Here is a 24520-nt window from a genome sequence, read left to right as displayed (position 1 = left end):
GCTTCTTAAATATGAACTGACAGCGAAGCAAACATTTGCTTATTAATAGAACATTATATGAAAACCAGCATTGGGCTATTACGAGTATTATACAAAATCTTCCCCTCTTTCTTTTCCTCTAGTAATTCAAAATAACATATTTTACTGCCCTTCTGAGGGAAAACGCACGGTCGGCAGGAAGACGCCCATTTTAAAGCGTCACGTCCTATTTCAAAATAAAGGCCGCAACTTTTCAGAATTTCAACATGTATGATTGATTGACATTAAATTTAAATAAAAACACCTGCCTGAGTTCAATTTGATATGTTGAAACAAGGATATTTTTTCACCCATTACCTGTAATCTGATATTTTTGGTCAAAGAATTTTTAGCGTTTTAATTTGAAATCTTCACAGCATATCGGAATCACGTGACTTTTCTGCGCCGTTTCTTCTCCGTGGACTCCGTTTTAACCTCAAGTCAAATATATATATATGTCTTCTTTAGCCAAAGTCATGTCAAGTAAGTTCTACCTTGTATTTTAGGCTCAGCCAAATGACGACGCAGATATTAAACATTGGATACGCCTTTGTGTCATATGCATGTTGTGCAAGTTCTAAAACAACTTGGTTGCAGAATTCCGGCTCGCTGTGGTCCAGCTGCAGGTGTCAAGCGTCAAAGCGGACAACCTGAGCAGAGCCCGGACTCTGGTGAAGGAAGCTGCGGGGCAAGGCAGCAAGATGGTTCTGCTCCCGGTGAGTGTCGCTTTGAGTGGGTCCCAATTAAAACTCCCAGTCTTCAGCTCGCGGTCAAAGTCCAACCTTCATGGCTGTGGTCCAAACTTTGAAAATTGGCAATGTCTAAGTGATATTTAAGTTAAACTTTAAACCAAATGTAATGTGTTTCGGCTCTCAGCTGGACTGAAGTCCTCTGAAAACATATAAACATTAATCTTTGCAACTAACAGACATAGAAAATAAAAGCAGCCACTTAGTTTAAATCCCAGTATATCCCAGTTGAGTTGGGAGTTGTGCTAGACCACTAAAAGAAAGAAAACATAACCTTCAGCCATGGTCACAGTTGAACACATCTTAAAACTGGGGACTTGGTCTCATGAGGTCCAAGCTCAGGCTAGAAAACTGTCCAGGATGTGGGAAGAGTCACATTCTGCCATTTGGCTAAATATTCCTATTGTCACTGTTCCAGGAATGTTTCAATTCTCCTTACGGAACCAGCTTCTTCTCTACGTATGCCGAGAAGATGCCCGGAGAGTCGACTCGGGTGCTGTCAGAGGTTGCAAAGGAGAACGAGATTTATCTCGTCGGAGGTAAGACGACCTGTGTGGGTGTAGAAAGACACAGAGCAGCACCTTTGTATCTTACGGCGGTGTGTTGAAATAAGAAAACAAAACTGGCCTGAACCGTCTACACATTATCTGTTACTGAAAAGAGTAACGGCAAACATAAAAATGCAGGCTTTTATTTCAGGAAAAGCCCTCTTTGATCCAGACGCATAACAGCCGGAGCAGCATTAGATGGATTATGTCTTCAGAATATAAACATCTGCTTTAATTAGATGTTATTCTGAGAATTAGAACCTGGAGGGTCGTTTCATCCTTAAAGTGCTGAATCCCGTACGTGTGCGAGCAAACTCGGGTCCAAAACACAGGAAGTGATGCAAAGCAGCCTGAGGACCACGTGTCATTGTGCCATTCAGGGTCGATCCCTGAAGAGGAGGACGGGAAGCTGTACAACACCTGTGCAGTGTTTGGGCCTGACGGAGAGATGATCCTTAAGCACAGGAAGGTAACCGCACGTCGGCATGGAACGCTGAAGGAACTCGTGTTTAAAGTGGATGGATGACACCCCTTCCTTTTCCCAGATTCACCTCTTCGACATCGACGTTCCGGGGAAAATCCGCTTCCAGGAGTCCGAGACTCTGAGCCCGGGCGACAGTTTGTCGGTGTTCGAAACCCGTAAGCGGCGTCTCCTGAGCCTCTAATGCCGGGCGACGCCGTCCTGACTGTCCTTGTTTGTCCCTCCTCCCGCAGCCTTCTGTAAAGTGGGTGTGGGGATTTGCTACGACATCAGATTTGCAGAACTGGCACAGCTCTACAGCAGGACAGGTGCGTTTCTGTCCAGTGGTCCGTTGTGGTTTCGGCGCGCGGTCCAGCTGACGAGGCCGTGCTTCTGCCTCCAGGTGCTCAGCTGCTGGTCTACCCCGGAGCCTTCAACATGACGACCGGCCCGGCTCACTGGGAGCTACTGCAGAGGGCGAGGTCGAACAAACGCACCCAGGAACAAACTAAAGCTTAAACACATTTATTAACCAAACATATACACACATATACATTACAGCATGGTACCGATGCTTCGGACAGTGGAAGAACATCGTGTATTTACAGTGATGTGCAGAGGAGCACGGTCCATGTGTCTTTAATACGTTTTAAAACTACACCTGTACATATAATTGTATGTTCTACCCTCGGCAGGGCCGTCGATAACCAAGTATACGTGGCCACGGCGTCTCCTGCCAGAGATGAAAGTGCTTCCTACATCAGCTGGGGCCACAGCACGGTTGTTAACCCATGGTGGGTCTCACCCCCCCCACCAAAAAAGAAAAATAGACTTCCCCTCTCATCAACATGAATGCAGATTACTAAGTGACGTTATCAACACAGTACATTCGTATTAAATATCCTTACATAGCTGATAAACACAGGACTAATGTCACTATTACTTAGGAAAGCATCTTATAGTCGGATAAATGAACCTTTGGTCATTTGTAAACGTGTCTAGGCGATAAAAATAATGTCTCCCATTAGAAAGTGAAGTTGTAGTTGCTCAGAAAGTAGATGGAAAGTAACTAAAACTGTACAGTGTCACACTTGGTAGGTTTGCCTTAGCAACAGTTGTCTGGTTTGAACCTTTACATTTCCAGTTGGTCTGGAGTGACTTTGTGACTGCTGAGATCTTTGTTCCAGGGGTGAGGTCGTGTCGAAGGCTGGGCCAGAGGAGGCCATCATCTATGCTGACATTGGTGAGTGAGAAGAGCCCCTTTGCCTTCTACTCAGGGCAACTGATAAAGCTTTCTACGCGACTGTGGGAGATGGAGCAGGCTAACCGTCTCCCAACCCGTTGCAGATCTGCAGTATTTAGCCGAAATTCGGAAGCAGATCCCGATTACAACGCAGCGCCGGCACGACCTCTACACGGTGATGTCAGCGCAGGGAGGATCGTCCGGCTGACCGCAGCGACGTGGAGCACCACAGCTGCGAGCCAGCACGAACCGCGGGAGCGTTGTGTGCTACAAAGGGGGTCGGGATTATTAAACCTTGGGTCAAAAATAAATCGGTGATTTAGTCGCAAACTGCTCGATAACTGTACAGGCTGATGCGTGTGGAGGTTTTAAAAGGTAGAAAACATTCAGCTCTTCATTAGAAGCAAAAAGTCGTCAACATGCAGAAGAAGGTCGGAGGCTTTTTTTACGTGAGCGTCTGGTTACATAAAAACCGGCCTGTTTGGGCCCCGTGGTGTCGGTTCATGGCGTGAGAACGTTTACACGTTGCTCTCCTTCGACTCCACCATCGTGACCTCGGTCTCCACTATGCTCTCGGCATCATCCGTTAATCGGCTTCTTTTGTAACCTGATGACAGCAAACAATCAAAGTTTTCCAGTAATGAAACCTTTTTCACAGAAATATCTAATCTTCTGCTGAAGAAGCTTACTTTCCATTGAATTGCCAAATAAAACAACCATGTTGGAGCAAATAGTTGTGATCATTTGTTAAAATCAGGCAACAGAAATGTACTTGACCAGACTGGGCACCCCGGGGGTCAAAGGTCACCCTAAGTCCACTACAACAGACGATTGGCGGAGGTTTATTCAGCGGCCTACCTCTTTTATTTTGCTGGTATTGGAACTCGAGCTTCTTCCTCTTACTGACCCGGTCCAGGTGAATCTGATAACCCACTCCAGCAGCCACCATGACCCCAACCACGGCGGAGAGACCCGTGCTGAAGATCCACATGGCCTCCGACGCTCGACCTGCCACCTTACTGGGCGGCGTTCCATCTAAACAGGAATCAGCGAGCTGCTGGTGACACATTACTGCGATTGACACCTGCTGACTAAAGGATCTGTCACTCACAGCTGGTGGAGGTGAAGGTTTCGTTGAGGAGTGCGTTCTCTACGCCGCACGATACGCTTAACGCTTTGGAAATGTTGACCTTCAGGTAGCTGGTGATGTTGTACAGGTAGGAGTCTGGGAGCAGCGCCGCCACCGTTCTCACCGAGCCTTCGGGGGGCTCGGCGGTGTGGTTGATGAGCCAGTGGACCCGAGGTTCAGGAAAGCCGCCCGCGGAGTGACAGTAGAAGCTGGTGTCGTTGCCCCGATCGGCTGCCTCCTCCCTCCTCACCAACGGCCTGCTGAAGCTGGCTGCAAACAGCCACAAGTCAATTCCTTTAACGGATGAATCCAGCCTCACACGAGTTCCCCAGGGTCACGTTCTGACTCCTTTACTGCAGCACTTGGCGTTTTCTAACGTTTTCTAACTTCTTGTTCTCTGGGTTCTTGGTCACTTCCCTGATGAAGGTCCCCCTGCAACTTTAGGAACAACCTAGTGGTTCTGAACTTCTTCCACCTACAGGTGATGGAGGCCATTATGGGGTAAATCTGTACCATTCAATCTGGACCAAACAGGAAGCACCTGGGCTCAGTTCTGAGCTACTTACGTACATGTGACATGTAAATTTGCAAAACAATAGTTTACTGGTGCTGTGGACCATATGTTTTGAAAGAAAGTTGGTTTCTGTTGCATCTGCGTACACTGACCTGCTATCCTGAGACACACCGTGCACAGCGCATCACTTTGATTCGCTTCCGAGATGAGGAACAGCCCATAATTCCTTTTATCCTCTGCCGGGTCGACTGCTGGCAGCTCCAGAGAGAAGTCTCCAGCCTCCGTAGCGTTTGAGGACAGCGTGCCGCCGTCAGCACTCAGCTCTTCGATGTTGCGGCTGTTTTCGAACACCGATCTGAGCACCACCTTGTCGTCTTTTCTCCACTCGATGGAGAAATCCTTGAAGGTCAGGAGTTGAGGGTAAAAGCAGGGCAGTGAGACAGGGCGTCCCACTACACCAAGGACACATTCTTCTTCTGTGGAGAAAACAGGAGTCTTGTCTTGTGTTTAAAGGAAAGACGGGTGTAGCTGTGCCTAAAATGATGAAGCAAAGAGGAATCTTACCCAGACAAGTGCAGATGTGGAGGAAACTGAGCAGCAGCCCTGTGCGCCACAGCGCCACCGCCTGCTGAGGCCACCGCTGCGCAAAGAAAACGCAAAGAAGTTTGAAGAAAGTTTCCCTTTTCAAGATGGAAAACGGAAAGTCCATGGTGAGAATCGACCATCTATTTGTCCCACTCTCTTCTGGTCCTCGTTTCCTGTGTCTAACTTTTCCGACTCCAAGTCAGACACATGAGGAAATCTTCGAAAGGCATGTCCTGGCCTGTTGGGCCATACCTGCTCGTTTATTCATTCAGCAATCGACACTAAATAAAATACGAAAATACGAACTGTCGAGTTCAATTAAGTCCGAAATGGGAATTCTGTCGCTTCCAAAGAAGATTCATTTGGTTGGAATGGGAGGTCATATAATGGAGATTGGTCCAACCTGTTTGACTTCTTGTGAGACACACACCCACAAGCTGTCGGGGTGGGAGTAAACCACCGTGTTTCCCCTAAAGAAACACATAGATTCTATATGTTTACTGCAATATTTCCGACCAGTAAAACACAGCACTCAAACTGTGAGTTCAGTTCTTGTCACAATTATGCAGAGCAATAGTGAACGTTACAATATGCGTTAGTTTGATCTGATTTCGGCATTAAAAAAATCTAGTATGTATTTTTTTTTAAAAATCATATCGCTTAAATAAAAACTGAAATGTGGAAAGCACACTTTCTCAGTCTCAATTTACTTAAGATAATTTGTGAATCGATTGTAATAATTTCAGTTACGTGTGGTACAGCAATTACCTGTAAAAAGGAAATTACCAAATTAATATAAATCTAGAGTGCCTTGACATAGTTGAATAGCGAGGCCTGAGCGAGAATAAATCGAGTTTGTATCATTAAAATCAAAGAAAGGAATGTGAAATTAAAACTATTACGCTCCAGCAGTACCGTAAGGATCCACGAGGAGAAAACGAAAATGTGTAATGTATGTTTAAATCTTTTATTCGTTTTAATACTTGCTTGTTTGCGAACCAACTACTTTTTGGGTTGTCTCATTTATACAATTTTCTTTAAATTGTTATATTAATGAGTTAAATATTAACCGGAAATGACGTAATATGACGAGCACTACGACATGGTGTGTATCCTTCGTATTGACTCGCAGGTAGTCTCTTCTTCGAGCCTTTATAAAAATAATGTTAATTAAAAAAAAACTTACCCCAGTTTAAGATAAGAAAAAAATGTTCCATCTTTATGGATTGAAATTTTTAAAATGGTTAGTTTTTAATACAACCTGAGGCTAAACATGAAAGACTGGCCTGAAAGACAAAAATGTGGGAAAATGCGGAAGTTATTTCATGCCTAAAAACAAAACAGCGTTAAGACGACAGGAAAAATAAATTGTTTCATTTCGCCTTTAAAAGTCATTGGCGCGTATTTCAGCTACAAGGAGATGACAAGTGCAGCTAAGTTACATACATTATTGTTATAACACACATCACTGTGCGCTTTCCAGTTGTTTATAGTACTTTTTGACAGGAATGCTTCTCCCATAGAATGACAGGGTCTCACATTCAGTGATGGTCAAACCACAGCTGGTTAAACTTGCAAAAACATGGCAGCACTGAGGACAATTCAGAGGTGGTTACCGGCCCTGCAACGGTCCTGCACCGCTATCTGCCCCCTCCATCGCCCCACAACAGCGCGTTTTCTGCCGGTCAGGCCGTTTGTCCTGTCTGCAGCGAGAGGGAGAAACACTGATGAGGTCAGCAAAGGTCGATACACAGCATCTACCGAGGAGGAGGAGGAGGAGGAAGATTTTATTGATGACAGCGAGGTGGAGGAGCTGTTTCAGCAGCAAGACATTGCAGAAGTTGGACAGGGTCAACACAGGCTGTTCATCGTCCACCCTGACGTCAAGTGGGGAAGCAGGAAGCAGCACCTGACCACAGGTGAGGAGCCCGTTCAGTCCAGCTCTGTCCACAGGTTGCAAATACCTAACCCCACCACCTAGTGGATGGAAGTATAGTAACGTATGGAAACATTAAGGATCAACAAGGAGGAGCATTATGGTGAGAGGTCAAATTTCTGGTTTGGTCAGTGACGTGATGGACTTTTGCCTGCAGCTGAGCTGATGTTGGCTGAGGCTGTGGGACTTGTGAACACTTTGGACAACTGGACAGTGGTGGACAGCATTATCCTTTCCACCAAGACGCCGGAGAAGAAGAGGATATTTGGCAAAGGCAACTTTCAGTCTCTTACAGGTATCGTTGGTATAATTCACTGGGTTTCGGTGAGAAACTGGAGCGCTTGAGCGTGTTTTTGCTGTCTCCTCCATCAGAGAAAATTCGGCAAACGGCAGGAATCACAGCTGTGTTTGTCAACGTCGAGCGCCTGTCTCCTTTGTCCGTGGTGGGTTTCTGTGTCATGTTCCCTCTGGCTGCATACAGAAAGCATTTCTCCACCAACTGACTCTTTTACCTGTACAGAAGGAGCTGAAGGAAGCCTGGGGGGTCAGTGTTTTTGACAGATACTCAGTGGTCCTCCACATTTTCCGCCGCAATGCACAAACTAAAGAGGCCAAACTACAGATTTCTCTTGCAGAGATCCCCTTGTTAAGGTAAATTACCCATTAAGATTACTGATAATTTTACTCCATTTGAGTTCAAATTACTTTTACTAACCGGTTTCCTGTTTGTGCATTTATTTAACAACGGAAGATCGCGCCTGAGAAATGACGTTGCCAACTTGGATCAGCAAGGTGGACGATCAAAATATATCGGAGGTTCAGGTAACGTCCAGATGCTGTTTTGTTTTTCCAGACGTTCCTGTCATAGAAAATCAAAATACCTCATCGTAAGTTACAGTGCTTGAGTAAATGTACTTAGTTACCTGACTGGTTCCTCACAGGGGAGACCCTGCTGGAGGTCCAACAGAGATTGCTGAGGGAACGTGAGCTCAAGATTCGATCAGCACTTGAAAAACTGCGCAGAAAGCGGCACCTTCTTCGATCTCAGCGCAAACATAAGGAGTTTCCTGTCGTCTCTGTGTTGGGGTATACCAACTGTGGTGAGGGACGGGGGAGCCGGGTGCTAATTTCTTGGCTACTTCTCAGGAAACAACTGGTTTAATTTATTTTTTTCTGCGCAGGAAAAACAACTCTGATTAAATCACTGACTGGTGACAGTGGTCTTCAACCCAAAAACCAACTTTTCGCCACCCTGGATGTCACGGTCCATGCAGGCCAGTTGCCTAATCACATGACGGTTCTGTATGTGGACACCATAGGTTTCTTGTCCCAGTTGCCTCACCAGCTCATTGATTCCTTCTCTGCCACTCTGGAAGACATCAAACATTCGGTGCGTAACAAAGTTTCCCAAATCTTCAGTTTTGTGCAGCACGTTTCCTGACGTTCGCTTGTTTCTGCGGACTTACAGGATTTGCTGGTTCACGTCAGAGACATCAGTCATCCAGAGACGGTGAATCAGAAGGTCAACGTACTGAATGTTCTCAAGAATCTACAAATCCCCGAGAGGCTGATGGGCTCCATGATAGAAGTCCACAATAAAATCGATCTCATTGACAAGTAAGGCCTGAAATCACCAGCGTGGTTTTGAGGTAAGAAAATAAAGTTCAAATCATTTTCTGCCCCCTCAGTTATCAGTTTATGGACCCTCACGTGCTGCCCATATCTGCCTTGGATGGACGCGGCCTGGATGAGCTGAAGATGGCGGTGGAAGCAGAGATCATCGCCTCGACAGGGAAACACATTTTAGACCTCAGAGTTGATCTCAGCAGTCCCCAGTTGAGGTGGGCGCATGATTTCCCAGTAACATGACCAACACGAAAGTGTTTGCAGTAAATGTGCATCTTTATCTTTAGTTGGCTGTACAAGGAGGCTACTGTTCAGGACGTGGAGGTGGATGCAAATGACGGCTCTGCTATCGTCAAGGTCGTCATCAGCACTGCTGCTTACGGACGCTACAAGAAGCTGTTTTCAGTGAAGTAGTGCCACTGTATCCACACCAAATGTAAAGGAAGCTTCAATAAAAATGCAACTAGTAATTTATAGAAGAATGATGTGTTAATCCAATATGCAAAAATATATATATATATATATTATATATTCGAACCCCTGAGTTACAGATTAAAGTGACTTGGCTGTTTCTCCAGTTCCTATTTTTTGCCAAAGGACTGATTTAACTTTTTCAGTGAAAATAAATGATACTTGTCTGCCTCACAGATCTAAGTGGAATGTTCCTCCAGAGCCTCTTGAAATAAAACATATGCTTGGAATGCTAATGTTAGCAAATGTTAACTCTCTTGGGGAAGTGGCTGATTTGATCAACATTGCAGAACAGCAGTAGATATCTAATATAACAGCTATAACGGGTTCATTACACTTTATTTTGACATGTAATCCGAATCAGACGCTGGGTCTCATTCTCAAGAAAATATACAGAACGGTTTTATATAAAGAGAAATCCAGGTACAAACAGACTGAGGAATAGATTCTGACAAAGTTCAGAACATCATCCATTTTTAAAATCATCACTCCTGGCCTGTTGTGAATAAGAGGTAGAGTAAGACATGCAGGACACCCTAGTCCTGAGCCTTGAGGAATGCCCCTGTGAATAGCCCCTGAGTAGCAGACTTAAATCTTTGCTTGAAAATCTTTTGGGTTAGTCTGAATTTTTCAAGGCGAGTTAGTAGTGAATGCAAACTATATAATAGCATTGAAAATGTTCACAATTGTGCTGTGGAAAGTAGACTTTCACAGTTCTGATAAATGCAGCTCAGCGCTCGCATGGGTTTTAGTGTGAAAGTTACAGCATTACAGCAGTTTAGTGTAAAAGCATGAGATGGATTGGGTCACCTCTTCTGAGACCTCAAGCAATTAAAAATGCACCTATTCGTTTTAATTAACGATATTCTTTCGTAGAAGTTTTAGGTTGAGTGCAATAACCAGAGAACAAAGAGGAAGAGGGCCCACAAAGTCTCCTGCGATGATGTTCAGGCTCTCATGGCCTCCTCCAGGATTCTGCTCCTCCAGCCACTCGCTCAAACACTTCCAGTTAGTAAAGGTCAGCGTCCGCAGGGACTGCTTCGAATTCTTGGTGATGAAGCACCTATCAGCCGTCAGGTTCAGTCCGCAAACGAAAAAGCCCTCTGAGGAAAATAAATGTTTTAAATATTAGTAGACTCCTGAAAATGCATCAAAATCCTGAGATATGACTGTAAACCTGGTCGTCCAGAGTGTTTCTTGCAGTCCATGTAACTCATCACTCCATCAGCCGTGCGCTTGTTGGCCCACCAATATGGGATTTCAGGCCAGAGCTCCTTATATTCTAATGCCTCCTGGGACTCGTATGACAAAATGACCTGGTAGCCAGAGGCCCACAGGTGCCGCAGCGTCAGGTTGGACTCCTGCAGAGGCCATAATGGCTCGTTTATGTCATCGTAGCGATTTCAGACTGTTCAACCTGCTGCCTGATGAGGTAACCAACCGTTTTAGGACAGAGCTTTGAGCCAAACATCCTCTTCAGGGAGAAAATAAAGGACTGGTGGAGCCTCTCATTCATTCCCTCAAAATGGCTACAAGCAAGGATAACAATCTCCTTTGGATGAGACCTCAGCCAGGTGGCAACACACAGCAGTACTTCCTGCAAAGAACTTCCTTTTAAAAAAAAAAAAAGTCCCAACAAACTTTAAAATGAGATGCTTATCCTCACCACAACGGTTAAATGTGTGTATATGACGTGTGTGAAGTAAAGGTCACTGGATGAGTCCTTGGGTTTGTGTGCGACGCGGAGATCAAAGAAGCGAATCCCCACGGACAGCTGCTCCTCTATGCTTTTGTCCTGCAAGGAATAGTGATTTGTAAAGTGTTTGCTGTCAGGATCCATCAGGGATTTTTACAAACATATGCACAAGTTAAATGTCTACGACAACGGACCCAATAGCTGCGTACAACAAACATCCTGGTTTTCTACAGTTTTGGGCTCATAATTTTCTCTTTGAATAGTGCTTGTCATACTTAAATCTGGTTACCATTGTTAATAACAAAGAAGATCCAGAATAATATTGTGGCTGACCTCCCCACCCCCAATATGTGTCTCTATCATATTACCTGTGTGGTGGCCCATTTAAAAATGGTGGGTCTGGTAAAGCAGCAGCAGAGTCTGTCCAGCAGCCGAAAAGAGTCCGATTCTGACTCCACCAGAGGAGAGTTAATGTCCAGGCAGTAACTCATGGCATCATGGCTCCCTGGATACATTGTGTGAAGAAACACAATAAAAATCACACAAACTTTGCTCTGTTTTTCCCACAACTAAAACAACACGAATGTGCCTTTACCGGAAACACCTGATATTTACATAACAATACAAACAACTAAACAGCAATCGGTCCACAGATTTGTCCTATAGAACAGACGATGCGTTGTTTTCTGTTTTCCAACGCTTCCGAAGCTGTGTGTGTGGAGAAAAGCTTTAAAAATGAATCAAATATACCGGGTATCGCCAGATGTGTGAGCGGGACGTCCCACAGCTCTTCGGGTAAAGCTGCCATCCAGTCTTCGCCGTTCAGCTCCATGTCGAGTCAGTCACACTTGTGATTAATTTTTAAACTAAAAACACATCTGACCTACATTTGAAAAAAAGGCGTGTCGACTAATCGATCTTCTTTTTTTTTATCATATCGATGGACTCGAAGAAAGGAGGAGGGAGATAACTACATTTCCTCATTCTTTCGCCGTTGACTTTAGCCTTCGGTGGATGGAAACTATTTAAAAAATTCAATGCACATTTTGTATTAATGTGAAATCTAAAAAATAGTGAAACATATAATTCATCACGGTGTTTGTAACTAGAAAAATCTAAAAAATAAAATAAAATAAAAAGATACCGGTACCATAAATCGTAACGAGTGTATTTCCGGTTTGTATATGACGTCACCACGCCCCAATGGTTAAACAGGCTTGTGAAGAACCCGACTTCATTCATCGTGATGGCATAAACAGTGTCAGGTTTTATTTTATCATATAACACTGTATGTTTGTAATTCCTAATGTCTTAATTTTAAAAGTTTCTCTGAGCACACTAAGTGTCAATAAAACCTCAGCCATTGATGCTTATGACAGATTTTCATGCCACCCTAATAGTAGCCTATAACTTGTGCATCACCTCACGTTTTCGACACATTTAAGAGCTTTGTGTAAGCGATTTGTTTTTCCATCACGTAAACGAGTAAGGGTGAAATGTTCACACCAAGCCGATCCAGGCTGACAAATGATGCAAAACAGGCTATTGTGAATGCATCCAAAGGCTTTGAAAAGAAGACTGCAGGGGAATACAAAAGGGGTTTTCCCACTCATGGCCTGTTATGGCCTGAAAACAGTAGAGTGTGAGCAGAGATTGTGCTTTTTCAGTGCAGGTACCCTGGAGGAAATATTAATACCAGTTTTTATGTGACAAAAAGGCACAACTGCCATGTTGAAAATGATCAGGTTTATTGTAAAAGCTCATTTCAACAGGCACAATGGTGCAAGTTGGAATCATGCAAATACTTTTACATGCATTTTGCATAAGTGTTTAGTCATCTCTACACTACAGATACGTGTCTCATCCAAATGTGCCCATCGAATACATTGTGCTTCAAACGCGGTCATGAATTAGATCAATCAGTATTGCTTTGGTTTAAAACTAGTGGTTTTGCTGACTCATGAAAACAAACACAATATAATGAATAAATAGTGAACTGAATGTAAATAAAATGCATATCAAAATGCTAAAAACAGTTTTATAGTTTCACTGCCTTAAAAAGGTGCATTCATTCAAGTAAATATACATATGTGTGTCACCAACTTACCAAGTGTGTATATTTTAGGCATTTCTTGTCAAACAATGCAAATTTGCGAAAGGTTAAGAGGAGCTCTTGAGTAGTTTCTCATTCAGCGTAACCACGGTGGGTGCAAACTGTCTCTCTGTCACAAAGTCTCCGGCGATGATGTTGACGGAGCCCACTCGAGATCCGGGGGTCTGCTCCTTGACCCAGCCCAGCAGCATGGAGTACGTGGACATCACCAGGTCCTTCAGGGACTCGGACGGGTGCGTGCAGATGTACTTCAAGTCGACCGTGAGGTTAATTCCAGTCACAAACAAACCACCTGAAACACAAAACAAGCAGGTTTTGGACGTGTAAAAGACACTCAGTTTAACGTTTTGCCAGAGTTGGATGGATGGATGGATGGATGGATGGGTGGATGGATGGATGGATGGATGGATGGATGGATGGATGGATGGATGGATAGATACCCGGCCTGTCGTGCTTTTTTCTGTGTTCGAAGGCCTCGATCAGAGTCTCAGCCTTGCATTTGTTGGCCCACCAGTACGGAATGTGCGGCCACAGATCGCCGTGGCAACTCGCAATGCTGTGTTCATAGGTGGCTATCACCGAGCAGCCGCGGGACCACAGGTTTCGAAGAGTTAACACTTCCTGAAATCAGCACAACAGTCCTAATGTCATCAGAGGATAAGACGCAGATTATTGTCACTGTAAAATTTAAATCTTCATCCCCTTCTTGTGACGTTCTCACTTCATGTGACATCACTTCAACATCGGTTTCCTCTACATTTATGACACAAAGCAGGTGTATGTCTCACGCACAAGTTCAAACAAAAAACCCGTTTAAATAATTAATGATGTGAAAAAACACCTAACATGCACATTATTACAATCCAAAGCTATTCAGGTAATGAAGATGGAGGAAACAAATCAGTTACGTAGTCACAACAATGAGCTAAATAGACAGATTCCACAAACACAATTAAAAAATGAAATATGGTGAACTACAATTGTAGATGTACAATAACTGAACATGATTAAAAATTCTCAAAATGGCTGACCCCCTAAAGTTTTAAAGAAAATAAGTAAAATTCAATGTTCCATAACAGAACCGCTACCGTTTTGGGACAGAGTCTGGAGCAGAATATCTTGCGTATGGTTGTGATCAGCAGTGCGTGGAGCTCCTGGCTCAGGCCGAGGAAATGACTGAAGGAGAGGATGACCACCTCCTTGGGATGAGCATCCAGCCACTCTCGTATCTCCACGAGAACGCTCTGCAGGAGAACACAAGCTTTTAGTCCGCCGGGGTCTTTTGTGTCACAACATTAAGGAGAAATAAAAGCCTTTATGTGGGTGTGATGATGGAAAATAACCTTCAGGTCATTTGAGTTCCCACCATCTGCTGCCTCTGCTGGAGCAGACGCCAGCGAAGACGAGCCTACAGAGTTTTCTGCTCTATTCTGAGGAATGTTGCTATTCACAAGACAAACAACTACTTTTATAAAGGTGTTTTATCCTTGATTATTTAACGCCGTTAATATCTACTGTTGCAGGTTCAGTTGACCCTCATTGTTAAATGAAAAGAGTAAATAAACAAATAAATATGGACATTGCAGCACCTTAACAGTGCTCCGGAAAAGTGCTGATGCTCACACAAAATCGGTTGCCATGGCGAATACAGCAGGGTGTGCTGTATTTGGAGACGCAGACCTGCAGGGTCCACGCCAGCACAACCGGGAAGAAAACCTTGCCGACACATAAAGGTGTCATGAACACAGCAAGGAAAATATGGAGAAATGCACGCCGCTGCAGGACAGTCATAGTAGTGTGTGTGTGTGTGTGTGTGTGTGTGTTTGAATATCCACACAACCACAAGAAAGCAAAAGATTGTGTGCAGTCACTGCATCACATTGGCACATTACTTCACCTCCACGGTGACGGTGGTGTAGACTCCGTGGTAGAAGTACAGATCAGTGGAGCTGTCATTGGGCCTGTGTGCGATCCTCAGGTCACAGTACCTGACCCCGCAGTCCAGCTGCTGCTTCATGGAATACTCCTACGGCAATGCACACAAACAAAACCAGCGTTGTGGGATTACCGTGGAAACGAGTGGCTGAAACAGGTCATTCACCTGGGTTATGGCCCACTTGTACACAAACGGACGAATGAGGGGCTTCATGTATTTGTCCAGCTTTTGAAGCATGTCTGGTTGGGTGAGATCGACTGGAGATCTGTCGTTCATATCCAGGCAGTAGGTTATGGCGTTGTGGCTGCCTGCATGTGGAAATAAAGAGGGATTTGTTAAATGGAGGGAGACACACGATTGTCCTGTACAATGGCTCCATGGTCTGATGAGAAAAGTCACATTACAACCACTGCTGTTGTTTCATAATCTTTCAGTGTTTCATAATTAATTTTCAATGTTTCATAATTATGTAGATAATTGAATTGATAAAAGCCCAAATCCCAAGACTTTAGCCTCCTCTCATCAACATTTGATTTGAATCAATGAATGTTGCACAAAAGTCTTGGCCACATGGACAGAAAAAGACATTCCAGGCGGTGCTCCCCATAATCTTTCACCATTGTGGCCCAACCCAGTAAGAAGCAACAATATAAGAATAACAGGATCAATTAAAGCGGATTGAGATCCATCCATCCATAGGACACTACTGGTTGCCAGAGGAGCCTACCTGGGATGGCCAGGTGGGACAGGGGAATGTCCCACAGAGCGCAGGGCAGGTGAGACATCCAGCTCTCCATGGGCAGCTCCCCCAGGCTCGGTTCGCTCCACCCGCACACAGAGGACATCCTGAGCTCCGGCTGAGGGAGTGAGCGCACATTTCACACCACACGCACTAAAAAGATCCTGTCATCACATCTCCTTGCCGATGACAACTTGGCGTCCGCTATCAGGATGCGTCTGAACTGTAAATCCTGTTGGCGCACTTACGCGATCAGACCTCCGCGATCACCCGACCAGCCGAACCGGTCCCACCTCCACAAAGGACGAAGACGAGGACTAAAAGTGCAGGCGTGCACCACGGGCGGCCGTTCATCCCAGCGCGTTCCAAAATGTCATGATGAACATTAAACATGCATGATGACACGCGGAGACCAACTCTTCCACACCTGCGCGGTCCAGCCCAGTCAGGCAGGTGGATCCGGCGCATTTCAGCCTCGCTTAGCGTTTCCCCATCACTAAATAGCTGCACCTAACCTGCTGGATGGTTCAAGTGCAGCGACGGTGTGTGTGTGTTTGTTCACCTGGCGTGTGTGTGTGTGAGAGAGAGAGAGAGAGAGGGAGGCGGCACCGAGCCTGCAGATGACAGATCAGCAGATGCAGGGAGCCTCTCCCCTTAAAGAGCCCACTGGAATATGGCCGCTCCACACCTCCAGACACGTCACACACCATTCTTGTCATCCATCCTTGATCCATCTACACATGTGCCGTCTTTGCTGGATCTACGGCTGCACACGGAATGAAAAGAATGCAACACAAACACTCATGGCTATCATAGGTTGGAAAATAATCGTGAGGGAGGAACTGGATGGGCAGTGAACATAAAGTGTGTTTTTAGACTGGAAACTGGTGTCCCCAGAGGAAACCCACACAGGCACTGGGAGGACTTGGTATAAAACCAGAATTGGACCTCAAACCTGTGACTCCTCTGAAGGAGTAATAGGTTTTAAAGATGGTCAGTTTCAGTTTATTTGGATTGGTGCTGATTTACCTGAAACAAACAAACATAAACGTGTTATTTCTGATTTTCAAAAACAAAACAAAACAAAAAACCCAGATCCATCAGCCAAACCGATGGAATATTTATCATAAATAGGAACTGGAACACACCGCTTCACCAGATTAGCAGGATTCAGTCAAAACCTTATTGATCCTTTGAACTTTAGACTTGTTTGATTATACTTCATTTGGGAATCGACAAATCAACACGTCATATATTTGATTGATCGCATTGTCAGTTGCCCACAACACTACAGCACTGACCTTTGCTTTTAGATACGCTTCCCAAGAGGAAATTGATTGTCTTAATTGAGATAATGTGGTTTGTCAGGTCCTCCTCAGCTTTTTCTCCCCCCAGTAGGTCAATAAAGGCTGAAACTGCACTACCCAGAGCAGTGAAGGAAACTACAGCTCGCAACACTTTTGAGCTCTTCTAAGTGGTGCCTATTGTAAATAACACCAGCCAGAGGATATACATCTCTGGGATGGACATATTTTCATTTGTAACAATGCGGAAATAAAAGATAAAGAATAAAAGTCAAAGAGCTAAAATTGGGATATTTCCCCCAAACCTAATTTTCAAAATCTGATTAGCTGGTCCTTTAAAACTTTAATGGAGAAAAGTATCCAAGAGGGTAGATAAAACTAAAGTAGAAATTAAATTGTATATTATTGAGTTTACTTGAGATTTTTTATTTTACCATAGCAACTGATTCTCATCTGTCCATATTATTTAAGAGAATTTGCTTCCTGTCCACAGAAGTGTGCCACCTTGTGTTCACTCACAGAACTGCAGCAACTCGTACGGTATCTTAGATGGGACAAATTTCAGCGATAGGCAGTTTCGCCTTTCGTAAGAATTTAAAATTGCAAACTAATTACATATTTGACAATACTAACACCGCTAATTCAAAATTTGAATTTTTAAGTTTGTCAAAGCTGAAATAACCCAAAATAAAGGCATTTAATGGGATATTTAATCAGTCTCCATCCATCCAGCATGGAAAGGTCCCCAGTCAGCTCATTAAGGTGTTCATAACATTGGATCATGCGTCGCTAAACATCAAAGTCAAACACAACATCTGTGAGTTGGGAGCAAAACTGTTTAATACAAAGTCGAGTACAAAATTCCATTCTCACCACAATCATTGTAATCTCAGAACAACCGACACTAAAAATGAGGGCGGTTTGCTTAAAGAGCCTCTGGAAGATGTTCTTGAAGACTAATTATGCATTATTAATGTCCACGGCGCTGTGCGCTGCTGTGTCTCCCTGACGGAGACGTATTCCCAGAGGTCCTGTTGCTCAGAGACAACAGCTGCTGTGTCTCAGCTAATGTCACCTTTGCATGGCGTGTCTGGAACCCAGTGTCTTTTTCCCGTGACTAATCCCTTTCCTGGGAGGGTCCAGGTGAGCCCGTTCGACCTGCTGCCCTCGTCGCCCTTTGGCCTCAGGCTCGGAGTCACTGAGCTCCAGATCGGGACAATATCCGTCGCTGTCCTGGTACGATCGGCTGCTTTTGACTTTGTGCTCAGGCACTGGTTTGGTCCACAGTCTGTCCTTGGCTGCAGTGTCCCTAGACAGCTTGTCAGAGGCCAGCCGGTCCTCTGTGGTCCTCACTAAGCTAATGGTGGCATCTTTGAAAGGCCTGCCAAAGTGCTCCATGGCAGACTTGTGAAAGCTGCTCTTACTCACACCTTTTTTGGAAGCGTACTGATCACAGGGGGGTTCGCTTGATTTGTTCTTCTGAGAAACAATCTTCTCGTAAAGCCCGTTGGATTTAGACACGCGGGGGCGTTCCTGGTCCGGTTTCCTCCTGCCTTTGGAGGAGTGGCCATGGAGAGCAGCGTGTAGAGCTAAGGGTTTGCCTGTGAACCTCACGGCGGACGCAGAGTTGCTGGAGGAGGAGAGCTGCCCGTTGTTGGGACGCTCTTCTCCCCGGCCATTTTCATGTAGCTGGGGCTTCCCCTGACCCAGACCTCCACCGGGCTGATCTGCTACATTACCACTATTGTCCGGACAGAGCGGCCCGTTACCAGATTTGAAAGCGGGGTTTCCGTTTCCAACACTTGAGGATTTGGGCATTTTCAGCTTCAGGGTTATTCTGGGAGCAGGGTGGAACAACATACTCTCCATGAGGCATGAGGGCTGCAGACCTGGGGGGGTGGGGGGGTTTAAGTCTCAGCTCTGATAGATATTCTGACAGCAAGAGCGATGAATGACTCACCAGCAGAGAGTTCCTGATTGACGAGTGCCACGTGCAAGTTGAACATCTGCTCTTGTGCTTTGCTCTGCAGCAGCTTCAGCTTTTCCCGGCGACTCACCATGTAACACAGGTTCCTCACCTGCACCACAAAACAAATATATTCGCAGCGTTGAGTCCGTTTCATTCAATCAGCCTTCGTTAAATGACCGCTCATGCTGCCCTGTCACTTTCACATAAGGCATCATATTAATATTCACATAAATATTCAGAGCGATTCTACATATGTGGACATTGAGGCATATCTGTGCTCAGACTATTATGAGCAGGTCTGCACAAACATTAGCACCATCAAAACGTTTCCACATAGGAAATTCAAATAATGCAAACATCTATATCATACATATACACACTCGCCAGCCACTTTATTAGGTACAAATGTTCATTGGCTTGTCAACACAAATAGCTAAGCAGCCAATCACGCAGACACAGCTCCATTCATTCACGTCGTCACGACAACATGCTGAAGTTCAAACGTCACCAGGACGGGGAAGAAAGGAAATTTAGCGGCTCTAATCTTGTCCTGGTTGTTGGTGGCAGGCAGGCTGGTCAACTGTTGGACTACTGGTCAACTACTGGGAGCTTCGTGCACGATATCATGAGCGGCAGTTGTTTCAGAGGTCAGAGGAGGATGGGCAGACTGCTACAGATGACACAAAGGCAGCAGCAACTCACAGAACCACTGGTTACAACCAAGAAAGGCAGAACACCATCTCTGAATGGACAACACATCCAACCTTGAAGCCGATTACAGCGAGACACCAGACCGGCGCCACTCCTGTCAAACACCGCTGGTCTGAGGAGTCTCGATTTCAGCGACAACACTCAGCGGGTCGGGTCAGAATGTGGCACGTCCAACCCTCTATGACCACAGTGGACCATCTTCTGATGGCAACAGCCACCAGCATAATGCACCCTTGCACAAAGCTCAGATTAAACTGATTTCTGGACCTTCACTCTACTCCTGTGGCCCCCACAGTCACCAGATCTAAATCCAATAGATCACCTTTGGGATGTGGTGGAAAGGGAGATTGAGATCATAGATGCCATCATGTCAAAAGGGGGTCCAACCTTTTACTAGCATGTTGTACCTAATAATGTGGCCGGTGAGTGTAAAATACCATGTGATGATTATAATTAGAAAAAAGATAACAAAAACAAATCTTTGAAAAAGTGAAAATGAGCTCACCCTCTCTAGATCCTGTCGCAGGTGCATGAACATCCGCATTCGTGTGTGAATGCTGTCCTCCTGCGGCTGGAGCACCACGTTCTCCTCTTCCTCTTTAGGGGGCAGCAGAGCTTTGTTAAAGTTGGCTTTCCTCTTCAGCTTCCAGTACTGAAAGATGAAGTCTGCGGGACGCTCGGGGAGGCCGAGCTCCTGGGACACCTCCCCCGGCTGGACCAGCGCGCAAAAGTCCTCCTCCAGCTCCTGCAGCCTCTGCGCCCGCAGCCCCACCTTCACAGCCTCGGCGGGGGGTTTCGAACGGGCGGGGCTCAGGCCAGCCTCCCCGGTTTTACCCTGGCTGTGCTTGAGGCAGTAGGACTTGAACTTGACTTCATCCCCTTCGTCCAAGATGGTCTTCAGCTCCAGGTTGTGCTCAAAGGCGCAGGTGACGTGGAAAGGAGTGGTGCAGTTCTTCACGGAACACTGAGAAAAGCGACGTATTATTCTCCTCACGTTGATTTTAACGCTAAAATAACTAAGAGCCTTGAGAAATTCCGGCCGCCACAATGTAAAAGGAACATTTAAATAAAAAAGGACAGCCAAATTATGATCTTTACAAAAACAATAACGCAAATACCAGTGCAAGAGGGCACGGAGGAGCTCACCTGGATACACGCGCCTGTTTTCAGCTTGCACAGGCTGCAGATGAGGGACCAGCGGCTGGGAGGGATGTGGGAGACTTTGGTGATGGGTTCCATCCTCTCAGGACAAGCGATGCTCACCTACAATAGCGAGAACGTGTCACCGGGGACCCGATCCACAGCCAGCTGTTTGAATCTCACCTCTGGTATCCACAGAGCGCAGCTGACGTGTGCCCATTTCGTGGCTGCGCGTGTGGCCTTCATGGCGCCGCCCTTCTTTGGACACAGCAAGCACTGGGGGGTGATGCCGAGGACGCAAGTCCTGCACAGCCAGTTCCCAAAAGGGACTTTTACAATGCCGTAACAGGCCTGGGGGAGGGCAGAGTAAAAGGGTTTCATCTTTTCAGAGGATCCAGAGCAGCGCAGACCAATCTAACTCCTGGGTAGGGGGGGGGGGCTGGTTACCTGGTGCACACAGATGTTGCACTTGTCACAGAACACCATGTCGTTGCCTTCTTCACTGTCAGGGGAGCGACACACGTCGCAGATGACATCTTCGTCGTACTCGATCCCCAGACCCTCCACCGTCTCGATGGCGTGGTTTATGTTGTCGTGGCAGTGCCTCTCCAGAGCCTCTATGGTGCGTTCCATTGTCAGCTCATCTATAGGCTCCTCCCCTTGAAGAGAACAAACTCTTGGTGAGACACTTGATTCGCCCCAAACACAAGACCCTTCCAGGATTAGCAACTTCACAGTCCAACAATCGGCATGATTTAGTGGAATTACCCATTCTTTCAAGCTCTTTGTTGAGCATGTTCAGCCAGTAAAGGTCTACATCGTCCAGATCGTAGCGACACATGGCCTCTGCCAGCTCTCTGATGTTGACATAACCCGGTTCTGTCGATTCTTGGTTGGAGCTCTGGATGTACTTCCTCTGGTGGCTGTAAAGCACCTCCGTTGGCCTCTCTGCAATAACTCTGCACGCAAAGACCACCATGACAACCTGCCCACCGCTGCTCCGCTACACTGGTCTGCCCACAGCGCCACCTCTGGCCGGTGCTGCCTTACCTGGCTGATGGTTCTGGGATGGTATCGGGACTCGCAAGCACCTGGACTCCTTTCTCCCACTCCTGCCGCCAAGTGTCAGCCAGGAGGTAGTAGTCCTCCGGGGGGACGTGGTGGGAGTCCGGCAGCTTCATGGCACTGATCAGGTCTTTTCTAAACACCTTCAGGAGACGTGACAGAACTTCAGCCCATTTAAAGACTTGGGCAGCTGTTTTTAAATTAGCTTCTTGCACATTTGAGGCTTGCATTGTGCATATTTTGGCATCCAGCACCCCCCCTTTCTGCTCAGCAAACATCCAAAACAAGAACTTACTTCAGCTGGTTTTTTCGGGTTGGAGGCAGGCGTTCCAGGTTTGCCGCCATTCTTGTTAGAGGAGCAAAAGGAGGTGGACGGACCTGAACAAAGGCACATTTCAGTGAATCTAAAGGCCGACAAAGCGGAACAGGTGAGGTTCCTCTTAACAAGACTCACTTTCATTGTCAGAACTGTCACTGCTGCTAGAGGACCTGAGCCGTTTCATCCTGTAACATCCTGCACACAACAAGAGCGACATAACAAATGACATAAGATGCATTCATAAAAGCACGTAGCAAATGAACAACTAGGAAGCTGGTGTTTGAAGAAAGCTACCAATAAAAAATCCCCTCATAATCCTCCAACATCAGAAATATGTGATGTTACTGCTTATTAACAACTCAAAGCTGTTCGTCAGCTTCATTTGCAACGACAAAATCATAACATTTTGGAGTGTATTTTCATCTTGCAACCGTGTCGCAGCATTTAGCACGCTGCTTTTGTTGGCTCTTGGAATTATCTGCCTTGATCTTCAACCGCTTGCTAGTAAAAATGAAGTTAAGCGAAACAAGACAGGCCGACGTTGTTGTTGCCGAGACCCCTAAAAAGGTTTCTAAATACTGCACAAGCTAAAACCACAGTAGCCCCAAATGTACTAGCACAGTATTCCAACAGGCAGGACATGCCTCACATTCCCCATGAAGACAGGAGGGGACACGGAGCCAACTCTCCTCCAGCCACCAGGGCCCAAACATGTGAGGGTACCGGTTCTACAGGCCTGGAGATAAGAAGAACCTGGACCCAGGAAAAAAAGCTTTAAAAAGATCTTGGCTAAAAGGTGGCGGGTGAAAACCATAAAGATATGTTTAAATCCATGTAAAATACAGGAACACAAAGCCAGATCAGCAATTCTCTGCTGCAAAGGCAGCATCTGCTGCTGGCAGGAGCACAAAATGAGGGCCGTCCTGTTTTAGTATAAAGTCTGACTGGGAGGTTATGTAAAATATTGACTTATGGGATGGTTTCGACTTTATTTGGAGACCCATCAAGTAGAGCAGGCCTTGTCCCCTCAACAATACAATGCATTTTAATTGCCTACATGTTTGTAGCTAATTTGTGAGGAACTGAATTCTTACATGTGGATCATACAGAAATAATCACCCAGAGAAGTTTTTTATACCATGAAAATGACATTAAAACGTATAAAAATGGCGTCAACCGAATCCAATTTTTGTGTTTGAGATGAACCGTGTGACGTCACACATGAACGTGACGTTGCCGATATTTTCTAAGGGATGTGATCAATTTCTGGCTTTAAAAGCTGCACAACAGCCAAATCGTGCCCTACCTTAAGCAATTTAAGTGTTTTTTTGCTGTTTTATCCCCAAACTAATGCAATAGATCCCACATTAAGGCTCCTGTCAACCGTGGAGAACCTGATGTTTGGTGGATTTGGGGTCAGAACTGGACTCTGGACAGTTTTATAAGCTTTATAAATCCATTCCAGCACAAACCTCCACAGAACTAAACGAAACCCACAGCTTCCTGCCTTGTTTCCTCACAGAAACTGGTTGGGATCACCCAAACTCCGGACTAATGTTCACCGGGAAAACCCCCCAATTACTCGGGGTTTGTGGCTTGTTTACATGACCTCCCCACGCTGCCGTGTCTCCGGACGTCCTGGCAAAAGGGGACAAAAGAGGGGACAGAAAGCAGAATCCGCGTCCCGGAGAACCATGTTGGCGCCAAACTGGCAGACGCAGCCGGGCCCGTCGCCCTGCGGGCTGGGGAGGAATCAAACATGGGCGCCACAGGACACAAAGATGTCACTTCCTAGAGCAATTAAAGCGGCGCTTACAGAGGGTAACAGGTCCACATCCGTCCACACTAGAACTATTCAAATTAAATCCAGCAGGAAACAGGAAGAATCCTATTTTTTTTTAAATCCAGGAGCAGGCCTCGTTGGCCCGGATCAACCATTCAGATCAAGCCTGGCACACTGTCCATATTGTTCACATTCCCCCCCGCTTACCTTCAGCTTCTGCTCTGCTGTCCGCTTTATTTCAGCCTCCTATCGGTCCGGATAAACCTTCCCCCAGCTTCCACCAAGAAAAACGGGGGCTCTGGTTCTGAATGCGGGGATAAATGTAGTATTTTGTACCCCACCAGAGGGAACCTCCAGGGCTGCAATCCTTCCACCACCACGGCACAACAGCTCTATTGTACCGCGCGTCCCGCCGGGTCCTAAACCCCGCCGGATTCCACCCCCTCCCCTCGAGCCTGCGTGCGCT

General features: G+C 45.9%; 6 protein-coding genes and 1 long non-coding RNA gene across 8 annotated transcripts; 3 read left to right on the top strand and 4 right to left on the bottom strand.

Moving 5' to 3' along the window:
* Positions 1–380: 380 nt before the first annotated feature.
* nit2 (nitrilase family, member 2) lies at positions 381–3749 on the top strand. Its single transcript, XM_057038782.1, has 10 exons — positions 381–501; positions 616–734; positions 1186–1306; positions 1696–1784; positions 1861–1954; positions 2030–2104; positions 2179–2257; positions 2471–2569; positions 2963–3018; positions 3123–3749. Exons 1-10 carry the CDS (start codon positions 474–476, stop codon positions 3224–3226), a joined length of 864 nt encoding a protein of 287 aa, XP_056894762.1. The 5' UTR covers positions 381–473; the 3' UTR covers positions 3227–3749.
* On the bottom strand, positions 2285–5788 carry LOC130528943 (ICOS ligand-like). Its single transcript, XM_057038779.1, has 5 exons — positions 5226–5788; positions 4814–5137; positions 4130–4417; positions 3877–4053; positions 2285–3625 (listed from the first exon to the last, which is right to left on the bottom strand). The coding sequence occupies exons 1-5, from the start codon at positions 5368–5370 to the stop codon at positions 3537–3539; spliced, it is 1023 nt and encodes a 340-aa protein (XP_056894759.1). The 5' UTR covers positions 5371–5788; the 3' UTR covers positions 2285–3536.
* A 734-nt stretch (positions 5789–6522) lies between these two features.
* Positions 6523–9515, top strand: gtpbp6 (GTP binding protein 6 (putative)). Its single transcript, XM_057038774.1, has 10 exons — positions 6523–7165; positions 7340–7477; positions 7555–7625; positions 7703–7833; positions 7934–8004; positions 8124–8282; positions 8364–8572; positions 8651–8799; positions 8871–9023; positions 9096–9515. The coding sequence occupies exons 1-10, from the start codon at positions 6829–6831 to the stop codon at positions 9220–9222; spliced, it is 1545 nt and encodes a 514-aa protein (XP_056894754.1). The 5' UTR covers positions 6523–6828; the 3' UTR covers positions 9223–9515.
* Positions 9516–9601: 86 nt separating this feature from the next.
* Positions 9602–11953, bottom strand: si:dkey-66a8.7 (PI-PLC X domain-containing protein 1). The gene is made up of 6 exons (XM_057038781.1): positions 11726–11953; positions 11344–11480; positions 10946–11074; positions 10721–10876; positions 10457–10640; positions 9602–10382 (listed from the first exon to the last, which is right to left on the bottom strand). Exons 1-6 carry the CDS (start codon positions 11805–11807, stop codon positions 10132–10134), a joined length of 939 nt encoding a protein of 312 aa, XP_056894761.1. The 5' UTR covers positions 11808–11953; the 3' UTR covers positions 9602–10131.
* LOC130528947 (uncharacterized) lies at positions 11491–12397 on the top strand. Its single transcript, XR_008951462.1, has 2 exons — positions 11491–11812; positions 11928–12397. It is a non-coding gene; the product is annotated as an uncharacterized LOC130528947 (long non-coding RNA).
* Positions 12398–12706: 309 nt separating this feature from the next.
* On the bottom strand, positions 12707–16367 carry plcxd1 (phosphatidylinositol-specific phospholipase C, X domain containing 1). The gene is made up of 7 exons (XM_057038780.1): positions 16012–16367; positions 15752–15881; positions 15190–15332; positions 14986–15114; positions 14177–14332; positions 13529–13709; positions 12707–13380 (listed from the first exon to the last, which is right to left on the bottom strand). Exons 2-7 carry the CDS (start codon positions 15867–15869, stop codon positions 13136–13138), a joined length of 972 nt encoding a protein of 323 aa, XP_056894760.1. The 5' UTR covers positions 15870–15881; positions 16012–16367; the 3' UTR covers positions 12707–13135.
* A 1516-nt stretch (positions 16368–17883) lies between these two features.
* jade3 (jade family PHD finger 3) lies at positions 17884–24454 on the bottom strand. Of its 2 annotated transcripts, none has more exons than XM_057038768.1 (11): positions 24262–24454; positions 22407–22466; positions 22248–22330; positions 21938–22095; positions 21656–21846; positions 21335–21546; positions 21071–21238; positions 20894–21010; positions 20253–20711; positions 19028–19145; positions 17884–18956 (listed from the first exon to the last, which is right to left on the bottom strand). In XM_057038768.1, the coding sequence occupies exons 2-11, from the start codon at positions 22453–22455 to the stop codon at positions 18139–18141; spliced, it is 2373 nt and encodes a 790-aa protein (XP_056894748.1). In that variant the 5' UTR covers positions 22456–22466; positions 24262–24454; the 3' UTR covers positions 17884–18138. The 2 variants fall into 2 exon arrangements, with proteins under 2 accessions (XP_056894748.1, XP_056894749.1); XM_057038769.1 differs by lacking the exon at positions 24262–24454 and adding an exon at positions 23744–23767.
* Positions 24455–24520: the final 66 nt, after the last annotated feature.

This window comes from Takifugu flavidus, chromosome 7, assembly GCF_003711565.1.
Source record: "Takifugu flavidus isolate HTHZ2018 chromosome 7, ASM371156v2, whole genome shotgun sequence".
NCBI lineage: Eukaryota > Metazoa > Chordata > Actinopteri > Tetraodontiformes > Tetraodontidae > Takifugu > Takifugu flavidus.
The sequence above is the reverse complement of the archived record's forward strand: the minus strand, read 5'-3'. Positions and strand labels throughout refer to the sequence as shown.